Consider the following 25,162-nt stretch of genomic DNA (forward strand, 5'->3'; position numbering starts at 1 on the left):
CCCTGCACTCCAGCCTGGGCGACAGAATGAGACTCTGTCTCAAAAAGAAAAAGGCCGAGAGCAATGGCTCATGCCTATAATCCCAGCACTTTGGGAGGCTGAGGTGGGCGGATCGCCTGAGGTCGGAAGTTTCAGACCAGCCTGACCAACATAAAGAAACCCCGTCTCTACTAAATATACCAAAAAAATTAGCCAGGCGTCGTGGCACATGCCTATAATTCCAATTACTAGGAAGGCTGAGGCAGGAGAATCACTTGAAGCTGACAGGTGAAGATTGCCTGAGCCGAGAACCGCCATTGCACTCCAGACTGGGCAACAAGAGCAATACTCCGTTTTTTTTTTTCTTTTGAAACAAGCTCTGTCACCCAGTCGCACAATCACAGTTCATTGCAGCCTCCACTTTCAGAGGTTGACCCATCCTTCCACCTCAGCCTGCCCAGTAGCTGGGACTACAGGTATATTACAATGCCTGGCTAGTTTTTTTGTAAAGACAAGGTTCTCACTTTGTCGCCCAGGTTCGTCTTGAACTCCTGGACTAAAGCCATTCTCCCAGCTGAGATTATAAGCATGAGCCACTGCACGCAGTCTGGAAAATACATCTTAAGGGGAGGTGATATAACGACCTAGTCAAGAGTAGAAGGCCTGGAATCCGATACATTTCATTTCAAATCGTTTTCTTGGCTGTGTTGCCAGCGACAAGAGGCTTAATCTCTTTTTGCCTTATAAATTTGGGATGGTAATTCTTACTAGGATTGTCTGCAGGGTGTCTGGCATATAGTTCCGATGCAATAAATATTTACTGAACACATATTCACGCTGTTCTAGGTGCTTGAACAAGGTACACAGAGATCTCTGCCCTCGTGGAGCTGCTGCTGCTTTTTTTTTTTTTTTTTTTTTTAATTTTAAGAGACAGCAGGGTCTCACTCTGTCGCCCAGGCTGAACTGCATGGAGGCAGTGGTGCAACCCTAGCTCACTGCCTGGAACTCCTGGGCTCGCGCATTGTGGAGCTGCTATTCGATGATGTGGACTAACTCGTAATGCGTGGGACTTTCCTTCCTCCTAAGGCTTAATTTTCTCATATGTAAATCAGGAGGTAAGAAGGGAGGGGATGGATGGGAAGGAGTTTGGAAAAGTACAAGGAGCTGTTAACTATTGTGTTGATCTGCTCAAATGAATAATAAATTTGCTCTTCCCCAACTCTCCACCCCTCATCATGGCCCTGTTGCAATATTCTCAATTCCCTTCCCAAGGGCCCCGGGCAAAAATGGAGCCCTCCTGGCTAGACTCCATCTCCCAGAGCGCCCCGCGGGGAAGCGCCCTGCGCTTGCGCTGCCAAGTCCTCCCCGGCTTTGTCCCCCGGGAGTTCGAGTCGTTTTTTCCCTCCGCCCGCCTATTTTGCTTCCCACCCCACCTCCAAGCTTGACCGTGCTGCCTTCTGGGAGATGTAGTCCGTGGCTGCCCGGACTTCAATTCCCAGCGGGCTTCGGGACGAGAACCCGGAAGGGGAGGCTGGAGAGGAGCGAGTGGGGGAAACCCGCGTAGCCGAGGGAGATGTAGCGCGCGGCGATGGTGAGAGCCCAGGCATGGGCCGGGGGCGCTGGAGAGTCGGGACGGGGGTTCGGGACCAGGTGACGAGGGGAAAGAGGCAGGGGCGAAAGAAGGGGCTGGGCGAGGGGAGATTGCCTGGGAGAGGGGATTGGGAGGAATGGGAGACGGAGATAGTAGTCGAAGAATGGTGGCTTGGGGAGGGGTCTTGGAGGTGGGGTGGGAGTGGAGCTTTGGAATTGATTGTAAAGGGGTTCAGAGCTGGGGAAGTGGGCCCCGAGTTGGAGACTGGACTGGACGTCCAGATAGAGGCCCTGAAGGGGTCAATTTCGAGGGGGCTTAACCTGCGGCGAGGGTATGAGGGTCAGGGTTAGGATGAGTGAGGGGATGTGGAAGCTCCAAGGGACAGGCGAACAGTGGACGCGATGGGTTGGGGCCTCTGAATCGGATTGGGGGCAGAAAGGCAAGTTGAGAAGGTGGGAGAGAGAAATCAATGGTAGGATAGAGTGTGGGTTAGGCTCCAGGACTGAGGATGGGGTGAGGAACCTGAACTGAGGGGCCTGGATGTAGTGATAATTTCCTAGTCCCGCCAGAGACTCCCGGTAAGCTGGACAGGCACAGAACTGTAGGATAATGTGGCCAGATAAGGGCCGTTGAGACAGCCTTTCACAGCTTCTCTTCCCCAGTGTAATTTAGAAGAGTGTAGTGGTGTATATCCCTATGAGAAGTACAGCATTCACCTCCCTTATTTTGCCACTCCTTTGTGCCATGGGCAAGTCTCTGAGCCTCAGTGCCCTTATCTGTAGTATGGGAACAGCAAGCATGCCTCTGAGAACAGGGTTAAAGGGAGTCATTAAAATCGTTACTATTAGTGGGAGAGCTGGGCTGTGAATTACATTCCAGTCTCAGAGCTGTTGGTGGGAAGTTCTCCACCCCTGGGATGTGACTGGGTTACAGGTGCTAATGGATTCCCTTCTTTCCAGTTCAGTCCCAGAGGCATTTTCTCAAAACCTGGCACTGATCTGGGCACACACCCCACCTCAGAAGCATGTAGGGGCTCCCCACTGTGGATTACAGCTAACGCTTATTGTTTTACAAAATGCCTGGCCCTGTCCTTAGCTGTTTGTACACATTAACTCGTTTAATTCTGATAACACTCCTGAGGGGTAGGTGCTGTTATTTTCTTCGTTTTACAGAAAGGACGAAGAGGTACAGAGAAATTAAGCAACTTTCCCAAGGCTATCCAGCACTAATTGCTAGACTCAGGATTCGGATCTTGGCAGCCTGGCTCAGAATCTGTGCTTTCAGCACTGTAATTTAGTCCCCTCTCCATACTGAAATACACAATGTGATGAGTAGAAATAGAGAACAAAGAAGTCTAGAATATTAGTTCTGCCATTTACCTGCTATATGACCTTAAGAAAGTCTGTTATTTTTATTTATTTACTTTATTTATTTATTTATTTTGAGACAGAGTCTCCCTTTCTCACCCAGGCTGGAGTGCAGTGGTATCTCAGCTCACTACAGCCTCTGCCTCCCAGGTTCAAGCATTCTCCTACCTCAGCCTCCCAAGAGGCTGGGATTACAGGCGTGCGCCACTATATCTGGCTAATTTTTGTATTTTTAGTAGAGACAGGTTTTCTCCATGTTGGTCAGACTGGTCTCAAAGTCCTGACCTCAGGTGATCTACCCACCTCGGCCTCCCAAAGTGCTGGGATTACAGGTGTGAGCCACTGCGCCTGGCCCTATTTCTATTTTTTTTAAGACAGGGTCTTGCTCTGTTGCCCAGACAGGCTGGAATGCATTGGCACAATCATGGCTCACTACAGCTTTCACCTCCTGGGCTCAGGTGATCCTCCCACCTCAGCCTCCCAACTAGCTGGAACTAATTTTTTATTACATGCGGTTGATTTTTTTTTTGTTTTTATTTTTATAGATATCTGGGTCTCACTGTGTTGCCCAGGGTGGTCTCAAAGGGTCATCTTGCCTCAGCCTCCAAAAGTATTGGGATTGCAGGCATGTGCCACCACGCCTGGCCCTGGGCAAGTCTTTTGGGGATGAGTAACCCTAGGAAGGTGAGAAGGTTCAGGAAGATAATGCAGTGAAGTGGAACTTACTTAGTGAGCCCTTACTCCAATACTTAGGAAAGGGCTCAATACATGTGAGTTTGTTGTTTTTGAATGTGGTGGGAAAGAGAAGGCAGTAGAGAGGAACCAGAGAGGGAAGATGTCAGGCTGCCTCCTTTCTTTCTCATGCTGTCATCATGTCCCTGCCCTCCACCCCTGGGCTCCTAAATCCAATGATTCCTGGAGAGCATGCTTACAAACTCAATCTGTGGGCGGGGCATGGTGGCTCATGCCTATAATGCCAACACTTTGGGAGGCTGAGGCAAGCAGATGGCCCAAGGCCAGGAGTTCGATCAAGACCAGCCTGGCCAACATGGCAAACCCCCGTCCCTACTAAAACTACAAAACTTAGCCAGGTGTGGTGGTGCACACCTGTAATCCCAGCTACTCAGGAGGCTGAGGCATGAGAGTCTCTTGAACCCAGGAGGTGGAGGTTGCAGTGAGCCAAGACTGGCCACTGCACTCCAGCCCGGGTGACAGAGGCTCTGTTTCAAAAAAAGAGAAAAAAGAAAGTCAATGTGTCCTCATTCCCGTTCTTGTCCCCGCCAAATACCCAGTCTGGCCTACCTCCAGGTGTTGCAGTGAATAGAAAATATTTCTAACTAGGTTTTTGTTGTTGTGAGTTTGCTTTTGTTCCTCTAATGTTTGGGTCATTAGGGCTTCATTGGGCAGTTTGACCACTTTGTAAATTCACCTTGAAACAGTTTGGCTTGTTTCTTGTGAGCTTTCTGGGCTTTATTCAGTGGCTGTGATACTAAGCTTATGGTTGAAAACATTGGCTTCAGATAGGCCCACAGTAAAATCCCTGCTTCTGTTGCTGTGTGTCCTTGGCCAAGCTGCATTCCTACTCTGGGCCTCAGTTTTCTTTTTCTTTTTCTTTCTTTCTTTTTTTTTTTTGAGACAGAATCTCGCTCTGTCGTCCAGGTGGAATGCAGTGTCGAAATCTCAGCTCATTGTAACCTCCGCCTCCCGGGTTCAAGCGATTCTCCTGCCTCAGCCTCCTGAGTAGCTGGGATGACAGGCTTGTGCTACCACACCCAGCTAATTCTTGTATTTTTAGTAGAGTTGGGGTTTCACCATCTTGTCCAGGCTGGTCTTGAACTCTCGACCTCTCAAAGTGCCAGGATTATAGGTGTGAGCCACCACGGCCGGTCTCTTTTTGTTTTGTTTGTTTTGTTTTGAGCCAGGCTCTCACTTTGTTGCCCTGGCTGGGGTGATCTTGGCTCACTTCAGCCTCTACCTCCTGAGATCAAGGGATCCTCCCACCTCAGCCTCCTGAGTATCTGGGACTACAGGTGTCTGCCACCACACCTGTCTAATTTTTGTAGAGTCAGCGTTTCACCATGTTGCCTAGGCTGGTCTTGAACTCCTGACCTCAAGTGATCCACCCACCCACCTTGGCCTCCCAAAGTGCTGGGGTTACAGGCATGAGCCAAGAGGCCCAGCCGGCCTCAGTATTCTCATGTAAAAATGGGACCACATTTAAACTCAGAGCTTCTCGTAAGGAGTTGATGTGGTAACTGATGAGGTGACATATACAAAATGCCTAGAGTGTATTATGCTGTCAATAAGTGTGAGATTTTTCCGATAATTTTTTTTTTTTTTTTTGAGACGGAGTCTTGCTCTGTCACCCAGGCTGCAGTGCAGTGGCTCGATCTTGGCTCACTGCAACCTCTGCCTCCCAGGTTGAGGTGATTCTCCTGCCTCAGCCTTCCTAGTAGCTGGGACTACAGGTGCCTGCCACCACACCTGGCTAATTTTTGCATTTTTAGTAGAGACGTGGTTTCACTATGTTGACCAGGATGGTCTCAAACTCCTGACCTTCTGATCCACCTGCTGGTGCTGAGATTACAGGCGTGAGCCACCGTGCCTGGTTTTTCTATGATTTTTATTCTTTCAAGAAAAGGTATTGAGGCTGGGCGAGGTGGCTCATGCCTACAATCCCAGTACTTCAGGAGGCCAAGGTGGGAGGCTGGGATTAACCAGGGTGGCAGGATCACTGGAACTCAGGAGTTTGAGACCAGCCTGGGCAACACAGGGAAAATTCATCTCTACAAATACATTTGTTTTTTTTTTTGAGACAGCAACTCTCGCTTTGTTGCCCAGGCTGGAGTGCAGTGGCATGATAGCTCACTGCAACCTCCGCCTCCCGGGTTCCAGTGATTCTCCTGCGTCAGCCTCCCCAGTAGCTGGGCTTACAGGTGTGTACTTCCATGTCCTGCTAAATTTTGTATTTTTAGTAGAGAGATTTTCGTCTTATTGGCCAGGCTGGAGGTCCCGGCCTCAAGTGCTCCACCCACTTCGACCTCCCAAAGTGCTGGAATTATAGATGTGAGCCACTGTGCCTGACCTTGTTTTTTTGTTTTGTTTTGTTTTGTTTTTTTGATGGAGTCTCACTCTGTCGCCCAGAGTGGAGGGCAGTGGTGCGATCTCAGCTCACTGCAGCCCCAACTTCCTGGGCTCAGGTGATCTTCTCACCTCAGCCTCCTGAGAAGCATGCCACCACATACAGCTAATTTCTGTATTCTTTTGGTAGGGACCGTGTCTCACTATGTTGCCCAGGCTGGTCTTGAACTTCTGGGCTCAAATGATCTGCCGGACTTGTCCTTCCAAAGTGTTGAAATTACAGGCATGAGCCACTTCACCCAGCCTCAAATAATTTTTTTTTTAAAAATTAGTCAGGCTTGGTGGCATGAGCCTGTAGTCCCAACACCTCTGGAGGCAGAAGTGAGAGAATCACAGACCAGGAGGTTGAAGCTGCAGCGAGCTCTGATAGCCCACTACACTCTAGCTTGGGTGACAGAGCAACAGCATCTCAAAGAAAAAAAAAGCAACAACAAAACAAAAAGAAAAACGTACTGAGCGCAAGCTCTGGAGTCAGAGTGCCTGGCTTTGAATCTGGAAAATGGGGGTTCATTCCTTAAGTGTTTGTTTATTTAGTCTTATTTACTTTTTTTAGTTGCCCAGGGTGGAGTGCAGTGGTACGATCTTGACTCACTGCAGCCTCCACCTCCCCGTCTCAAGCCATCCTCCCACCTCAGCCTTCCAAGTAGCTGGGACTGCAGGCACGGGTCACCATTCCTGGCTAATTTTTTAAAAATTTTTTGTAGAGACAGGGTTTTGCCATGTTGCTCAGGCTGGTCCTGAACAGCGAGACTGAAGCTGTCAGCCTGCCCAAAGTGCTGGGATTACAGGTGTGAGCCACCACACCCGGCCCACAAGTGTTTTAGTTATTCATTTATTTGTTCATTTATTTTTTGAGACAGGGTCTGACTCTGTTTCGAGGGCTGGAGTGCAGTGGCACTATCTTGGCTCACTGTGACCTCTACCTCCTGGGCTTAAGCCATCCTCCCACCTCAGCCTCCAAAAAGCTGGGACTACAGGGGCATGCCACCATACCTGGCTAATTTTTGTAAGTTTTGTAGAGACAAAAAATACATGTTGTCCAGGCTTGTCTTGATCTCCTGAGTTCAAGGGATCTGCCAGATTCAGCCTCCCAATGTGCTAGAATTACACGGTTGAGCCACTGAGCCCAGCCTGTTTATTTATTTAGAGACAGGGCCTGTCTCTGTTGCCCAGGCTGGAGTACAGGGGTGCAATCATAGCTTACTGCAGCCTCAACCTCCTGGCCTCAAGTGATCCTCCTGCCTCAGCCTCCAGAGAAGCTGGGACTGGAGACGCTCACCACCACGCCCAACTATTTAAAAAACCTTTTTTTGTTGTTGGCAGGGCACAGTGACTCACGCCTGTAATCCCAGCACTTTGGCAGGCCAAGGTGGGCAGATCAATTGAGATCAGGAGCTTGAGACTAGCCTGGCCAACATGGTGAAACCCCATCTCTACTAAAAATACAAAAATTAGCTGGGCATGGTGGCATGTGCTTGTAGTCCCAGCTACTCGGGAGGCTGAGGCACAAGAATCTCTTGAACCTGGGAGGCCAAGGTTGCAGTGAGCTGAGATCGCGCCACTGCACTCCAGCCTGGGTGACACAGCAACCCTCCATCTCAAACAAACAAATTTTTTGTTTTGTATTGACAGGGTCTTGCTATATTGCCCAGGCTGGTCTCGAATTCCTGGGCTCAAGTGATCCTCCCACCACAGCCTCTCAAAGTATTGGGATTACAGGCATGAGCCACGGCTCCTGGCCCACAAGTGTTAGTAGAGCACTTAACATGTGCCACGGCCTGTACGGGGTGTAGACCCCACCCTGTCATTGGGGAACTCGCTGTTGTCTTATTGGTGTGGTAGGTATGCGGGCATCTATGCTCATTTTCAAGTTTGAGTTTCTCTATTCCCGATTCATTTTCAGCCCCTTATGCTAGCTTTGCCTGCCTGTCACTGCTTTCAGGGATTCTTTTTAACATTCTGTCTCCGACTCTCATTGAATTATCTGCAAATCTATTGGTTTAGGGAAAAGTTGCCGATCTCTCACTTGTCCCTGTTCTGTGTGTCACATCTGGCCACCCTGGGGTGACCCGACACTTCTTTGTTTTCCATTGCCTTCATTTATTTGTCTTAGAGCATTTGTCTGCTTTCCAAGTTATTTTGCCTTTTCTTAAAATCTCAAGTTTGTTTGCAGCCTGTGCTTGTCTGAAGCTTACTCATACAAAATGGTATTTTTACCACTTTTATTTCAAAACCTGTGACATATACTAGGAAACAAAGAAAAAAATTGTATTTTTTACCATGTTTAATGGTGTATTTCTAACTGCTATGGTAAAGCTGTCTTACTCCTAAAAGCACAAGTTTTCTCAAAGGTTTGGCTCGTGACACCTGCTTAGTGGTGCCATTCCTGACCCCTTGATTTATTATTTATTTATTTATTGAGACAGAGCCTCACTCTTTCTCCCAGGTTGGAGTGCAGTGGTAGTACCATCAGGGCTCACTGCAGCCTCAACCTCCCAGGCTCAAGCAGTCCTCTCACCTCAGCCCCCCAAGTAGTGGGATTACAGGCCTGTGCCACCACAACCAGCTAGTTTTAGGTTTCTTTTTTGTTAAATTTTAGTAGAGTTAGGCTATTACTGTGTTGACCAGGCTGGCCTCCAACTCCTAAACTCAAGCAGTCCTTCTGCCTTGGCCTCCCAAAGTGCTAGGATTACAGGCCTGAGCCACTGTGCCCAGCTCTTTTTTTTTTTTTTTCCCCCCATAAGATAGAGATGAGTTCTTGCCATGTGGCCCCGGCTGGTCTCAAACTCCTGGGCTCAAGTGATCCATCCTCCTCAGCCTCCCCAAATGCTGGGATTACAGGCATGTGCCACTGTGCCTAGCCCCCTTGATTTAGAATCATACCCTCACCCTTCCAAATTCTCTTGAGATCTGCCTGCCTCGGTCTCCCAAAGTACTGGGATTACAGACGTGAGCCACCACGCCCAGCCCAGTCAGTGAGTTTCAAAGTCTTCATTACCCTCCCTTTTCCTTATCTTTCGTTTTGTTTTGTTTTTGTTTTTAAGAGACAGGGTCTCACTCTGTGGCCCAGGCAGGAGTGCAGTGGTGCAGTCATAGCTCACTGCAGCCTCACCCTCCCAGGCTCAAGCGATCCTCCGACTTCAGCCTCCTGAGTAGCTGGGATACAGGCGTGCACCACCACGCTAATTTTGTTTATTTTTTGTAGAGACAGGGTTTCACTATGTTGCAGGGACTGGTCGCAAACTCCTAGGCTCCAGTGATATGCCTGCTTCAGCCTCCCAAAGTGCTAGGATTATAATTGTGAGCCACCATGCCTGGCCTCAAATTTTTTTTTGTTTTAATTGTATCTCTTTTTTCATTTTCAAGTAATTTCTTTTTTATTTTATTGATTAGAAGAAAGGAGGTTTTTTTTTTGACACAGAGTCTCCCTCTGTTGCCCAGGCGGAAGTGCAATGGCATGCTCTCGGCTCACCACAACCTCCACCTCCCAGGTTTAAGCGATTCTCCTGATTCCCAAGTAGCTAGGATTATAGGCACGCAGCACCACGCCTGGCTAATTTTTGTATTTTTAGTAGAGACGGGGTTTCACCATGTTGGTCAGGCTGGTCTCGAACTCCTGATCTCGTGATCCACCCACCTCTGCCTCCTATAGTGCTGGGATTATAGGCATGAGCCATTGTGCCCAGCCTCAAATAAATTTTTAAGAAGAATTAGTTGGGGCCAAGGACGGTGGCTCATGCCTATAATCCCAGCTCTTTGGGAGACTGAAGCAAGAAGATCACGAGGTCAGGAGATTGAGACTATCCTGGCTAACACGGTGAAGTGAAACCCTGTCTTTACTAAAAATACAAAAAATTAGCTAGGCGTGGTGGTACGCACCTATAGTCCCAGCTACACGGGAGGCTGAGGCAGGAGAATCACTTGAACCTGGGAGGCGGAGGTTACAGTGAGCTAAGATCACACCATTGCACTCCAGCCTGGGCAACAAGAGCAAAACTCCATCTCAAAAAAAAAAAAAAAAAAAAAAGGATTAGTTAGGCTTGGTGGCTAAGGAGGTTAAAGCTATATAGGAGGTTAAAGCTATATTGAGCTGTGACAGCACCACTGCACTCCAGCCTGGGTGTCAGAGTGAGATCATCTCAAATAAAAAACAAAAACAGCCGGGCGTGGTGGCTCACTCGTGTAATCCCAGCACTTTGGGAGGCCAAGGCGGGTGGATCACGAGGTCAAGAGATCGAGACCATCCTGGTCAACGTGGTAAAACCCCATCTCTACTAAAAATACAAAAAATTAGTTGGACATGGTGGCGCGTGCCTGTAATCCCAGCTACTCGGGAGGCTGAGGCAGGAGAATTGCTTGAACCCAGGAGGCGAATGTTGCAGTGAGCCGAGATCGCGCCATTGCACTCCAGCCTGGGTAACAAGAGCGAAACTCTGTCTCAAAAAAAAAAGAAAAAAACAAAGCAAAACAAAACAAAAAACAAAAACAAAACAAAACAAAATGAAAAATGTATTGAGCACAAGCTCTGGAGCCAGAGTGCCTGGCTTTGAATCCTGGCTTCATCTGTCATCAGCCATGTGACCTTGGGTAAGTCACTTGATCCCGTTGGATGTCAGTTTCCTCCTCTGGGAAATGAGGGTTCATTCTTTAAGTAGTCCACAAGTGTTTTATTCATTTATTTACTTAGAGACAGGGCCTGCCTCTGTTGCCTAGGCTAGAGTGCAGTGGCATGATCATAGCTCACTGCAGCCTCAGACTCCTGGGCCCAGTGAATCTTCCTGCCTCAGCCTCCTGAGTAGCTGGAACTACAGGCTCATGTCACCATCCTCAGCCAATTAAAAATTTATTTTAGAGATGTCGTCTCAGTTTGTTTCCCAGGCTGGTCTTGATCTCCTGGGCTTAAGCAATCCTCCTGCCCTGGCCCCGCCGAAAGTTCTGGGTTTAAGGCATGAGTCACCACCCTTATCCTTCACTTTTATTTTTATTTATTTATTTATTTATTTGAGATGGAGTCTCCCTGTGTCGCCCAGGCTAGAATGCAGTAGTGCAGTCTCAGCTCATTGTAACCTCCACCTCCCAGGTTCAAGCAATTCTCCTGCCTCAGCCTCCCGAGTAGCTAGGATTACAGGCGCCTATCACTACGCCCAGCTAATTTTTTGTATTTTTAGTGGAGATGAGATTTTGCCCTTTGGTCCAGGCTGGTCTCAAACTCCTGACCTCAAGTGATCTGCCTGCTTCAGCCTCCCAAGGTGCTGGGATTATAGTTGTGAGTCACCACACCCAGCCTACTTTTTCTTTTTAATCCCAGAACCAGCATATGGGGCTATTCCTTAGTGCCAGACTGGTACCAGGTGCTCTTCTGGGTTTGTTTCAGCAGATGGTCAGCCAGCCCCTGGGTGGATGCTCTCATTATTGCCATTTTACAGTGAGGGAAACTGAGGCACATGGGGATGCAAAACCTGCTTGAGGTCATATTGCCAGAAGTAGGAAAGCTGGAATCCAGCAGGCCTTGCCTGGTTCCTGTCTGCTTCCAGGATCTCAGGGCTTAGATGAGTCCCACCTTCAGGGAGCTATTAATCAGAAAGGAAAACTTAAAAGGGAGAGGACCCAGCAGACTCTTAAGGCCAAAAAACCAGGGGCAAGGTATGGATGAGTCGGGATTGTGGACAAAGGAGCAGCAGGGTGGGGCATAGAAAGAACTAGAGCCAGGCGCGCAGTGGCTCATGCCTGTAATCCCAGCACTATGGGAGGCAGGCGGATCACCTGAGGTCAGGAGTTCAAGACCAGCCTGGCCAACATGGTGAAACCCCGTCTCTACTAAAAATACAAAAATTAGCCGGGCATGGTGGCGGGTGCCTGTAATCCCAGCTACCCAGGAGGCTGAGGCAGGGAGAATTACTTGAACCCAGGAGACGGAGGTTGCAGTGAGCTGAGATTGCACCACTGCACTCCAGTCTGGAGAGCAAGACTCCGTCTCAAAAAAAAAGAAGGAACAAGGACCAGGACCAGGAATGAAACCATGGTGTCCTGCCACCAATTCCCACGTGACTGGGCAAGCGCATTTCTGATAACCTGCAACCTGCTGTGTGCCCAGCCCTGTGCTGGGTGTGACCCTGGCCCTGTGATGGGGAATGGGGTCATCTGACTAGGGGTGGGGATGGAGAAGTGAGGTGGGGTCAGACATCTACTTTTTATTATTTATCATTATTTTTCCTTTCTTTCTTTCTTTCTTTTTTTGTTGTTTTTGAGCCAGGGTCTCGCTTTGTTGCTCAGGCTGGAGTGCAGTGGTACAATCTTAGCTCACTGCAACCTCTGTCTCCTGGGTTCAAGCAGTTCTCCCTGCCTCAGCCTCCTGGGTAGCTGGGACTGCAGTTGCATGCTGGCTAACTTTTGTATTTTTAGTAGAGACGGGGTTTCACCATGTTGCCCAGGCTGGTCTTGAACTCATGGGCTCAAGCGGTCTGTCTGCCTCAGCCTCCCACAGTTCTGAGATGGCATGAGCCACCACACCCAGCCTATTTTTCCTTCTTGGTTTAGTTTATTCTGTTGTTTTTCACCCTTTCACTTTTTTTTTTTTTTTTTTTTTTTTGAGATAAGAGTCTCGCTCTGTCACCTAGGCTGGAGTGCAGTGGTGCGATCTCGGCTTACTGCAGCCTCCGCCTCCTGGGTTCAAGCGATTTTCCTGCTTCAAGTTCCCAAGTAGCTGGGATTACAGGTGCCTGCTACCACACCTGGCCAATTTTTGTATTTTTAATAGAGACGTGGGTTTCACCATGTTGGCCAGGCTGGTGTCAAACTTCTGATCTCAGGTGATCCACCCATCTTGGCCTCCCAAAGTGCTGAGGTTACAGGCATGAGCCACCGTGCCCATCCAGGATGATGTTTATATTGTAGTTTAGACCTTGAGCTCTGGAGTCAGCTGATCTTTGGTTCTAAGTTCTGACTAGGTGTGGTGGCTCATGCCTATAGCACTTGGGGAGGCCAAGGTGGAAGATTGCTTGAGCCCAAGAGTTCAAGACAGGCCTAGGCAACATAGTGAGACCTCATCTGTACAAAAAAACGTAAAAAATAGCTGGGCATGGAGGTATACACCTGTGGTTTCAGCTCCTCAGAAGACAGATAGGCTGGAAATGGTGGCTCACACCTGTAATCCTAGCACTTTGGGAGGCTGAGGCCGGTGGATCACTTGAGGTCAGGAGTTCAAGACCAGCCTTACCAACGTGGTGAAACCCTATCTCTACTAAAAATACAAAAATTAGGCCGGGTGCAGTGGCTCATGCCTGTAATCTCAACACTTTGGGAGGCTGAGGAGGGCGGATCAGCCTGGCCAACATGGCAAAACCCCATCTCTACTAAAAATACAAAAATTAGCTGGGCATGGTAGCATGCGCCTGTAGTCCCAGATACTTGGGAGGCTGAGACAAGTGAGTCGCTTGAACCTGGGAGGCAGAGGTTGCAATGAGCCAAGATCGCATCACTGTACGACAGCCTGGGTGACAGAACAAGATTCCGTCTTAAAAAAAAAGAAAAAAAGGCAGCTCAGATGGGAGGATCACCTGAGCCCAGGAGATTGAGGCTGCAGTGAGGTGGTGAGATTGCATCACTGCACTCCAGCCTGGGGGGACAATGAGACGGTCTCAGAAAACAACGAAAAACAAAACACATGCTCACAGAGAGTTCTGCCAGGACGCTGTAAATGAGGGCAATTACTTAGCCATTCTCTGCCTCAGTTTCCTAGTCTTTAACGTGAAATTACAGATAGGAGATATAAGAATCAAATAAGTTCTTATTTGTAGAGTACTTGAGTATTGACTGCTGTTGTGATTATCATTTTCTGTCTAATATGTTCATGTTGGTTATGACTGTTTATTTGGATGTCTGACCCCTTTCCCATGAGCCATTCCTGGGGAACTTAGTGTCACCTGTGTGTTCCAGGGCCCAACCCAGGGCCAGCATGCAGGACCGCAGTGAATGTCAGAGACAAGTTTTTGCAAACACTCCATGTGTGCTAGGGATGTAAACGTGGATTATTTCATTGTAGGGGGCATTCGACCAAGGGTCTAGATTGTGTGGTTCAGGTCCTTACTAATTTTATTTTCTCAAGCAGTCTTTTCTTAGAAATATGTTAAGCTTTCTCATATCAATTGTGGATTTAACAAACTTTCCCTTGTCTTTTTTTTTCTTTTTTTAAAATATTTTACATGTATTTCTTTTTTTTTTTTTATAAAGACGGGGTTTCACCATGTTGGTCTGACTGGTCTTAAATTCTCAACCTCAGGTGATCCGCCCGCCTTGGCCTCCAAAGTGCTTGGATTACAGGCGTGAGCCACCACATCTGGCCCCCCTTGTCATTTTATAAGTTTATGGCTGTCATGTGCAGAGATGGCTGTTTTTTGCCTTATATATTTGGAGGCCATAGCATTTGGATCATGTATGTTGAGAACTTTTGTGTATAATGGGTCATTTCCATCTTCCTCCCCCAGCCCCATGGACTCGTGTAGAGAAGTAAATAATGGGTCATTTTGTTTTGTCATCCTTTGCTTTTGTCAGTTTATTTTTTATTTGTTTATTTCTTTTTAATTTAATTTTGAGAGAGTCTCATGCTGTCATCCAGAGTGGAGTGCAGTGGCCCAATCTCAGCTCACTGCAGCCTCTACCTCCTGGGCTTATGCAGTCCTCCCACCTCAGCCTCCTGAGTACCTGGGACTACAGGCGCACCACCACACCCAGCTAATTTGTGTATTTTTTGTAGTGATGGGGTTTCACCACGTTGCCCAGGCTGGTCTCAGACTCCTGAGCTCAAGTGATCTTCCCACCTTGGCCTCCCAAAGTACTGGGGAGCTGCCGCACCCTGCCCAGTTTTTTTTTTTTTCTTTTAAAGGGGTAATGTTACTCTTCTACTTGTCTCTTAGTTCATGTTTTCCCAGCCAGTTTTTTTTGCCATCTTTTGATTTTGCATATTTTTGGTTCACAATGTATTACAAGGAATTGATTTTCATGGAGTACTTGCTGAAAGCTGACCTAGTGTAGGGCCTTGTGCTGGGCTCAGTGTGAAAGATCTCAGTTAAAAGATCCTGCCTCCAGAGGAGGATCACAGTGGGGGAGAGAGACCCACCCCCAGACAATGATGACCCAGAGTGGGCAGGGAAGAGGGAACCCAGAGGTCCCCTCTGGGCAGGTGGGTGGTTTCCAGGATGGGAATTGCGGAAGGCCTCTCTACTAAAACTGCATTTGAACACAGACCTGAATGAAGTAAGGAATTGAGCCATGTTAAGGGGGAATGTATTGCAGTTGGTGGGAACAGCAAATGCAGAGACCAGGGAAGGCAAGAGCTGGGTGACTCTTGAGGAGTAGATAGCAATGAGTGCACCGCTTGGGTGTCCTGGGTGGAGCCTGACCCAGCCTACGGGGTTTGGGGGTGTCAGCTTCCTGGAGGAGGGGTGATCGAGTTGATACCCCATAGTGAAACAGTAGGGCACAGTGACTCTGAAATCAGATTCCCTGGCTTCATATCCCTGCTGCAGCTCACACCCCAGCTCTGTATGACCTTGTGGTCAGGAGACCTGCCCTGCGTCAGTTTCTTCATCCATAGGGTGGAGATGATCACTCCTACCGCGGATCAGATGGGGCGTGAGTATTCTATGTATGCCAGATCAGGTGCCCACCAGGGTGCACTGGGGTATTGCCTGCAGGATGGAGGGGTGGGGAGGGATGTAGCTGGACCGGTGGGGTACCTGGGCTTTTTCCAGAGGGCACTGGGGAGCCATGGCAGGTTCTCACCGGGATAGGGACGTGGTCAGGTTTATAGGATTATGCTTTAACAGGACTCTTCTGGCTGCCCTTTTGTACTAAGTGTGGCAGGTTTGGGGCGCCGGTTTGGAAAGGCTGAACTGGCAACTCCGAGTGGCTACACGGCCTGAGCCTTGAATGCCAGGCCCAGAGGCTTGGATTCAGTTGCCGCGGGAACCTTCGTAGGGTTCTGCCCGTTTGTCTTTGAGGGGCAGGTGATCCCGATGCATAGTTCCCCCGCGGACAGCTCCCCACAGTTCCCAACCAAAGCTGGACACTCTGATCTCTCCGCCTGCTTCCTTCCGCCTTGGTGTTCTTAATCTCTGCGCTGCCTGGCCCTTTAAATCTCAAGCGTCAGTCAGGGCTTCTGTTCGAGGGAACGTTGTGTAATAAGCCTCCCCTGGAGTGTCGTGGCCTTTGCCATGACCTTGTTCTGTTTAGCTGGACGTTGGGAGTTGTTCCACGCTCCCTTAAATCTGGCTGTGTCTACCCCACCACCCCCTCCCGTCACCTCTCGCCTACTCCTCCCTATTTCGAAGTTGGGCCCCTTCGCCAAGGCCTGCCTTATATGGGCACGGCTCCGAATGGCGGCCTCTCATTGGCTGAGGGCGTCACGCGCGCTTCTGTCAACAAAGGGGCGGAGGGAAGCTAGTTGCTCGCCAGCCCGCGCGGTGGCCGGAGGGGAGGAGCGAAGGGGCGGGCCCTCTTACCTTCGCACGCATGCGTATGGGCTGCCGCCTTCTCCCGCCGCCTTGAGGGGGCAGCGGGTGAGGGCTCTTTGAGGGCGTGCATAGGTTTCGAGGGTCACCTGAGGGTTTTGGAAGGTTTCTTTGGGGAGGGCGGTTACAAGATTTGGGGGTTCCTTTTGCATTTATTTGCAAAATGTTTTGGGGCTTCGGGAAGTTTTGGCGTGGGGTTTAAGGGATACTTTGGGGGTTCCCTTGCGCTTAAGGGGCACCTTGGGGTTTGGGTTCGTTTGTGTTTTCGGGATCGGGTTCCCTTTGTGCTTTGGGGTGTTTGGTGGGTATAGGATTTGGGGAGTTCCCGGAGAGACTGAAGCAGAGAGCCGGAGAGTACCGGTTCTGGAACTGGAATGTCTGGGCTTGTGTCCTGACTTCTTCCTACCTGTCTGAACCCGGACAGGAGATTTCACCGATGTCTCATCAGGAACTGGGGATTAATAACACTACCTGCTTCCTAGGGACCCAGGAGGATTACAGGATTGTTAGCACAGTACCTAGTAAGCTCACAGCGAGTGTGCAATAAGCACATGTCTGCTATTGTAACATTTGTAAGGTTTCCTTCTTTTTTTTTTTTTTTTTTTTTTTTTTGCTTTGTGAAACATTTTTATGGTTTAAGATTCATCTTAAAGTATTAGGGAGCTTTTGTGTTTTCGGAGTTCATCTGCTGTTGGAGGGCTTCTAGTGGAACTAGATAATGGAGGAGGGTTAGGGGGAGTATAGGATTCCAGGAGAGTGGTTGGGAAATTGCTGTGTTGGGATCTGTGATAGATTCATTGAGATTGGGCCCTTCTGTGCTGGAGAGGATATTTTTAGGTTCATTGGTTTAAACTAGTATTTGAAAGGTTTTTGATATTTGGGGTAGGACATTAAGATGCTGGAGGTAAGGTTGGAACTGATGAGGGGACTTGAGGGGCTGGCCAGGTTGTGCAGGATGACATCTGTAGAGACTGGCTTTTGCTGTGTTAGCCTGCCTCCCTGGGCAGTTGGATATACAGGTTAAGTATTGCTTACCTGAAAAGCTTGGGACCAGAAGTGTTTCGGCTTTCGGATTTCTTCAGATTTTGAGTATTTGCATTATACTTAGCAGTTGAGTATGTCAAATCTGAAAATCTGAAATGTTCCAATGAGCGTATCCCATCAGTGTCATCTTGGTTCTCAGAAAGTTCTGTATTTGGGAGCATTTTGGATTTTGAGATTTGAGATGCTCAACATGTATGTGAATTGGTGGTTGGTAAACAGCCATCTATAGGTTTTAGGGGCCGTGGGGTGATATTTTTAACACTGAACTGAGATTACAGCAAGGACTCGAAGTATTTGCGGGGTAGGTGGGATTAGGGGTTATCCGGGGGAAATAAAATTCTTGACATTGGGATTCTCTGTGTTTACTGGTACCTGTGAGTGCTTGGAGGCTGTCTGGATTTGGGGTTTTTTGTTTTTGTTTTTTCTGTTTTACACACTTCTACTCAGTGAAGGGTTTTTTTTGTTTTTTTTTTTGAGATGGAGTTTCATTCTGGTTGCCCAGGCTGGAGTGCAATGACACAATCTCAGCTCACTACAACCTCTGCCTCCCGGTTCAAGCGATTCTCCTGCCTCACCCTCCCAAGTAGCTGGGACTACGGGTGCACTCCACCACGCCTAGCTAATTTTTGTATTTTTAGTAGAGATGGGGTTTTGCCATGTTAGCCAGGCTGGTCTTGAACTCCTGACCTCAGACGATCCACCTGCCTCGGCCTCCCAAATTGCTCTGGAATTACAGGTGTGAGCCACCACGCCCGGCCTAGAATTGCTTGAATTTAGATGGACAGTCTGTTCTGCAGGAGTTGGCAAACTTTTTTTATAAAGAGCCAGATAATGGATATCATAGGCTTTGCGGGCCACGTGGTCTTTGTTCTGCTATTCAGCTCTGTTGTTGAAGATGAAAGCATCCATAAACAAATGAGCATGTTTCAATAAAACTTTATTTACAAAGACAGTGAGTTGGATTTGGCTTCTGGGCCATAGTTTGCTGTCCTTGCTGGCCTATAGGCATGTGGAAGTTTCAAGGCTTAAAGGATCATTTTGGTTTTGAGCTGTCTGGAGGGAGATGGGCCAGAGAAAGACTGAGGTATGTGTTACTTAGTAGGTAGCAACTGCAATGAAAGTGATCGTTAACGGACTCATGCACAAGATTGCCTCCAGATTAGGTCATTCACATCAAATCATTACAAAATAAAATAGTTATTATTAACAGAACCCTATATTGAAGAGTCCAGAAACCAAGTTGAGAGCCTCTTTTTGCTCCAGACCCACTGTAATCTTAGCTATATCACCCTTCCCCTCTCTGAGCCTCTGTTTATCTGTGTGCAGTTTGAGGAAAAAGCTAGACTAGAGCATGCCCTGCTTTTTTTCTTTTTTTATTCCAAGATGGGTTCTTTCTCTGTCACCCAGGCTGGAGTGCAGTGGTATGATCACAGCATTACAGCTCACTGCAGCCTCAACCTCCCCAGCTCAAGCAATCCTCCCACCGCAGCCTCCCAAGTAGCCTCCCAAGATGCGCCCACCCACCCAGCTAATTTTTGTATCTTTTTTGGTAGTGACAGGCTTTGCCATGTTGCCCAGGCTGGTCTCAAACTCCTGGACTCAAGCAGTCTACCCACCTTGGCCTCCCAAAGTGCTAAGATTACAGGCACGAGCCACCACCCCCGTTCTTTTTTAGAGGGTCTCACTCTGTCACCCAGGCTGGAGTGCAGTGGTGCCATCATTGCTCCCTGCAGCCTGGAACTCCTAGGCTCTAGAACAGGCCCTCTTATTCCACATGTCCACAGCCATGCTTCAGGGAATTACCTGCACCATCTTGGCAAGTGTGTGCATTTTTCTGACTGAGGACACACAGCTTTAAGATATTCTTATTAAGTCCAACGACCTGAAAAAAATGAAAAGTTGATTTTTTAAGTGCTTGTCTGAATCTGACCTCAGATATTTTTCCCCATCCCAGCCCATCTCGTTCCTCTCTCTGTGGGTTTAAGCAACCATAGCTGTGGGCAGGGCTGGGAATGCCTGTCTTTTTAGCAACAAGCTACTGAGTGAATAAATAGAAAAAGGACCTTGTCTGTCAGTGGTCTTTTCACTTAAGTGTAAAGGTTATGGCAGTGTAAAGGCCTCTGGATTGTGGGTGAAGCAGTTGCCAGTGGTGTAGGATCTGTGGAGCCGGAGCATGCCGTCAGTTAGGCTCACACTCTGTGAGTTAAAGGAGCATCTCATCCCCTCTGCAACCTTCTGTCTGTTCACCTGAGCATGGTGGTGGGAATAGAGGTTTTTTTTTTTTTTGAGACATAGTTTCACTCTTACTACCCAGGCTGCAGTGTAATGATGCGATCTCGGCTCACTGCAACCTCTGCCTCCTGGGTTCAAGTGATTCTCGTGCCTCAGCCTCCCAAGTAGCTGGGATTACAGGTGTGCACCACCATACCTAGCAAATTTTTGTATTTTTAGTAGAGATGGGATTTCCATGTTGGTCAGCCTGGTCTTGAACTCCTGACCTCAGGTGATCTGCCTGCCTCAGCCTCCCAAAGGGCTGGGATTACAGGCGGGAGCCACTGCGCCTGACTGGGAATTGAGTTCTTGATGGTCTGGTTTGGTCTGTCCCTACTGGAGAGGTGGAGGTTGGGGTGGTCCTGGGAAGAAAGGCCATCCCCCTAGCTCCCCAACCTCCTCTTCCTGTCTCAGGTGGCATGTGGAGCCTCCCACCACCATCTAGGTCCTGAGATTCGGTGAAGCCCAGCCTGTCTGCCATCATCCCCCAGCATGGACCGCGGAAGCCTCCTGCCCTTCCAGCTGTGGTGCCCCCGGCCCTTTGGCACCTACTCACAGAACCAGCCTCGCCCAGCTTCTGCGGCCCTCAAGCCATCAGCCTGCGCTGAGCCTGGTGGCGGAGTTGAGCCAGACCATGGGCCTGCCCACTCAGAGAACACACCACCTGCCTTGGCCACCGAGGCCCCTGCCTCCCAGCCAGCTCCACTCCTCTCAGCAGCAGCTGCTGGCGATGAGGGTCGAGTCCTCCTGGACACGTGGTATGTCATCAAGCCTGGGAATACAAAGGAGAAGGTAGCCTTCTTTGTGGCCCACCAGTGTGGTGGGGGCAGCCGGGCCAGCTCCATGAAGGTCAAGGGGCACTGGGGCAGCGACAGCTCCAAGGCCAAGAGGAGACGGCGCTGTCTTGACCCCACCAAGGCTCCTCCTGATCCAGGGGGTCGGGAGGGGCCCTCTGCTACTGAGGAGGGCCCCTCCTCAGCTGGTGAGGACGTGGACCTGCTCTCTGTGGCCGAGATGGTGGCCCTGGTGGAACAGCGGGCCGCCCTGGCCCTGCAGGGCTACCCACGACCAGCCACCCCAGCACCTGTAGTCTTTGTGTCGGCTGAGCAGGGTGGACCGGCCAAGGGGGTGGGGTCCGAACGGCGGTCTGGCGGTGGGGACTGCAGCCGTGTAGCCGAGGCTGTGGCCCACTTCGAGGCGCAGAGGGACAGCCCTCCCACCAAGGGCCTCCGCAAGGAGGAGCGGCCGGGACCAGGCCCTGGGGAGGTGCGCATTGCCTTCCGCATCTCCAACGGCCGGGAGCCCCGTGCACCAGACAGCGGCCTGCCCAGTGGGGGCGGGGGCAGGCCTGGTTGTGCCTACCCTGGCAGCCCAGGTCCTGGGGCCCGAGCCAAGGACAAGATCACGTGTGACTTATACCAGCTCATCAGCCCCTCGCGGGATGCCCTCCCCAGCAACGTGGAGTTCCTGCTGGCCAGGGCGGATGAGGCCAGCGAGGGTGAGAGCCCGGCGCCCGTGAGGCCCGAGGACACTCCCCCAGCGCCTCCTCCGCCCCCTGCCCGGGACTGTGGAGCGTCCGGCTTCCACGTGGACGTGGTGGTGACGGGCGTGGTGGATGAATGCATCTTCTTTGGCAAGGACGGCACCAAGAACGTGAAGGAGGAAACTGTGTGCCTGACGGTCAGCCCCGAGGAGCCGCCGCCTCCGGGCCAGCTCTTCTTCCTCCAGAACCGCGGGCCGGACGGGCCCCCGGAGCCTCCCCCGGCAGACTCGCCGGCCACCGCGCCTGGCCCGGACGATGCCGAGGGCACGGCGGACACCTCCCTGTGCCGCCTGTACCGGCACGTGTCACACGACTTCCTAGAGATCCGCTTCAAGATTCAGCGGCTTCTGGAGCCGCGGCAGTACATGCTGCTGCTGCCCGAGCACGTGCTGGTCAAGATCTTCAGCTTCCTGCCCACGCGCGCACTGGCCGCCCTCAAGTGCACCTGCCACCACTTCAAGGGCATCATCGAGGCGTTCGGTGTGCGGGCCACAGACTCGCGCTGGAGCCGAGACCCACTCTACCGCGATGACCCGTGCAAGCAGTGCCGCAAGAGATACGAGAAGGGCGACGTGTCGCTCTGCCGCTGGCACCCCAAGCCCTACCACCACGACCTGCCTTACGGACGTTCCTACTGGATGTGCTGCCGTCGAGCCGACCGCGAGACGCCGGGTTGCCGCCTGGGCCTCCACGATAACAACTGGGTGCTGCCCTGCAACGGGCCGGGCGGGGGCCGGGCAGGCCGGGAGGAGGGGAGGTGAAGCCGGGGGAGGGGCGGGGAGAGCCCACTATGCCCGCCCCTCCCCCTCCCCCGGGAGCCGAGGGTCCGGACTGGGCCGCCCGCTCCCATTCCCCCACTCGAGGCAGCGTTGATCCCCCCACGGAACTGAGCCGGGGTTCAGCGGGAGTGACCCAGGAAAGCACTCTGCTGGCTCCTGCTGGTTTTCTATTCTTCAGAACCAGGGCGGTGGACCCTCTGAGAAGGGTGATTTTTTTATCAGCATCTCACTTCTCCATTTAGCCCCTACCCTCTCCTTGCCACGCTCTCCACCCCAGGGACCCACCAGCAGGGAGCAGACGGCAGCTAATTTTGGTACCACTTAAGGGTTCCCCCATTCTGGTCCCCCATCCTCTCCTACGCCCCAATTCTTTTTCGCAGGAGCTGTTATTTCCCAAGAGGCCGCAGCGCCCAAGGTTGGCACCTCTTCTAACCTGCCACACCAGGGTTCTCACCTCTCTAGGAGTTGAGGGCTGTCAGGTCACAGGTGGGATCTGGGATTTTTTCATGACAGCCCGCCATTTCTAGATGGTTTCCCTATTAAAGAAGTTAGGGTAGCGGGGGAAATGCTGTTTTCTCCTTAACCTCTAGCTACCAGTGTCTCCTCTTCCCCAGTGAGGAAAGGGGGAAAAGCTGAAGTATAAAAATCCTCCTCCTCCCATTATTGTTTAAGCTACTGCCATCACCCCCACTCCCATAAAGCTGTGAAGCCCTTTGCCTGGCTCTTGACAGCGCAGGGGGCCCGTGGGCAGGACTGCGGATTTGCTTTTCTGGGTTGTTTTTCCTTCCACTCTGGGCTCGTTCAGGCATCGGGGTCTCCTCACCCCCGGCCTTCTGTTTTTTTAAGAATCCTTTGGTCAACCAGGACCTTGATTTTTTCAGGCATTTTGGTCTGGGGTATTTTTGTTTGTTCTCTCTCTCTTGTTCTTCCCCCATCATTGTGGTTCTGGAAGCTTCTAGCGTGTGGCATCTGACCAATTTTGAATTGGTCCTTTCTATAAAATCAATATTTATAAGGCTGTGCTCAGACTGGTTTGTGTGTTGTGAAGGGAGGGTTTGGGAAGAGAGGGGAGTTGTAGCCTGTGCATGGGGGATGGAAAAGTGGAGAGACGGGATCCCTCGCCAAGTCCCTTAGCTTGAGATTATTTTTTACTCTTCTCATCTGTGTCGGTTTGGATTTGAAAAATCTCAAAATAGTAGTAGCTTAAACAAGATTTGTTTTTTCTTAGAGATAGGGTCTCACTGTCACCAAGGCTGGAGTGCAGTGGTGTCATCACAGCTCACTGCAGCGACCTCCTGGGCTCAGGGAAACCTGCCACCTTATCCTGCCAAGAAGCTGGGTTTTCTACAGGTGTATACCACCATACCCAGCTAATTTGTTAACTTTTTTGGTACAGATGGGGTCACCAAGTTGCTGAGGTTGGTCTCAAACTCCTGGGCTCAAGCAATCCTCCTGCCTCAGCCTCCCACAGTGCTGGGATTACAGGAGAGAGCCACCATGCCCAGCCAAGGTCATTTTGCTCTTACTATCACCATTTTGCTTAGAGACCCCGTTCCTCGCAGAAGCACTACACTATGCTTCTATATACATCTCACCCGTCAGACTTAGCCACAGCAGGGCTGCACAAGAGTCTAGGAAATGCCATCTTTTAGCTGGGTGCAATATGTCCAACAAAACATTCTTTACTAAAAATCTCTGTAATTAAAGTTTTAAAATAGCCACTTATTATTATTTTTGAGATGGAGTTTTGCTTTTATTGCCAGGCTGCAGTGCAATTGCGCGATCTCGGCTCACCGCAACCTCTACCTCCCGGGTTCAAGCGATTCACCTGTCTGTCTCAGCCTCCTGAGTAGCTGGGATCACAGGCGCTCACCACCACACCCGACTAATTTTTATATTTTAGTAGAGACAGGGTTTCACGATGTTGGCCATGCTGCTCTCGAACTCCTGGCCTCCAGTGATCCACCTGCCTCTGCCTCCCAAAATGCTGGGATTACAGTGGGGGTGAGCCACCGTGCCCAGCTGGATATCTTAAATTTTCAGTTTTAAGAAAGAGAAAACTGGCAGCTAACAGTCTCTGACATTCTTCTCAGGAAATCAATTTCTAGAAGGCCTAGGATACATTGTGGTAGTGATTCAATGCTTCGATTTTAGAATCAAAAAGACCTGGCTTTGAATCTTGTGGGATTTCAATTTCTTGTGGGGAGCGTGAAGATTATTCGGACCTTCTTGTTGAGAACAACTGAAAAAAAAAATCTCCTTAAAAGGATCAAATAACCAATAAAATACAGTAAGGACCCACTACGCCAAACAGTTAAGAGAATGGTATGTGGGGCTCTGAAGCCACATTTGCTGTCAGGGCATTTGCTGATGTGGGCACACTGGGGTTTCCTACTTTGCAGCCTTACTGGAGCGAGCAGGTAAAAATCAAGGCCAAAGCCAGCCCATGGTGAACAACCACGGGAACTGGGATCCCAGAGAACTGCAAGCTCAGGTAGGGATGACCCAGAAGACTGCAGAGGTATCCAAGTTGCAGAGATCAAATGAGAAAAGATCCAGACAATTTGTGGCCACAGACTGGCCCTTGGCAGTTCCTTTGGAAGGAACTGTCATCTAGAAGCCCCACAAGTAATTTTTTTTTGCAGGGGACGGAGTCTCGCTCTATCTCTAGGCTGGAGTGCAGTGGCTTGATCTCCGCTCACTGCAATCTCCACTTCCCGGGTTCAAGCAAGTCTCCTGCATCAGCCTCCCAAGTAGCTGGGATTACAGGTGTGTGCCACCACACCCAGCTAATTTTTTGTATTTTTAGTAGAGATGGGGTTTCACCATTTTGGCTGGTCTGGAACACCTGACCTTGTGATCTGCCCACCTCAGCCTCCTGAAGTGCTGGGATTATAGGCGTGAGTTACTGTGTCCGGCCAATTTTTTTTTTTTTTTTT

General features: G+C 50.1%; 1 protein-coding gene across 1 annotated transcript; it reads left to right on the forward strand.

Annotated features, from left to right (window-relative positions):
• Positions 1–1,491: 1,491 nt before the first annotated feature.
• FBXO46 (F-box protein 46) lies at positions 1,492–23,243 on the forward strand. The gene is made up of 2 exons (XM_012446745.2): positions 1,492–1,570; positions 20,316–23,243. The coding sequence occupies exon 2, from the start codon at positions 20,394–20,396 to the stop codon at positions 22,203–22,205; it is 1,812 nt and encodes a 603-aa protein (XP_012302168.2). The 5' UTR covers positions 1,492–1,570; positions 20,316–20,393; the 3' UTR covers positions 22,206–23,243.
• Positions 23,244–25,162: the final 1,919 nt, after the last annotated feature.

The sequence above is a fragment of the Aotus nancymaae genome, unplaced genomic scaffold (genome assembly GCF_030222135.1).
Source record: "Aotus nancymaae isolate 86718 unplaced genomic scaffold, 86718_ANA_hifiasm-v0.15.2.pri h1tg000028l, whole genome shotgun sequence".
Lineage (NCBI taxonomy): Eukaryota > Metazoa > Chordata > Mammalia > Primates > Aotidae > Aotus > Aotus nancymaae.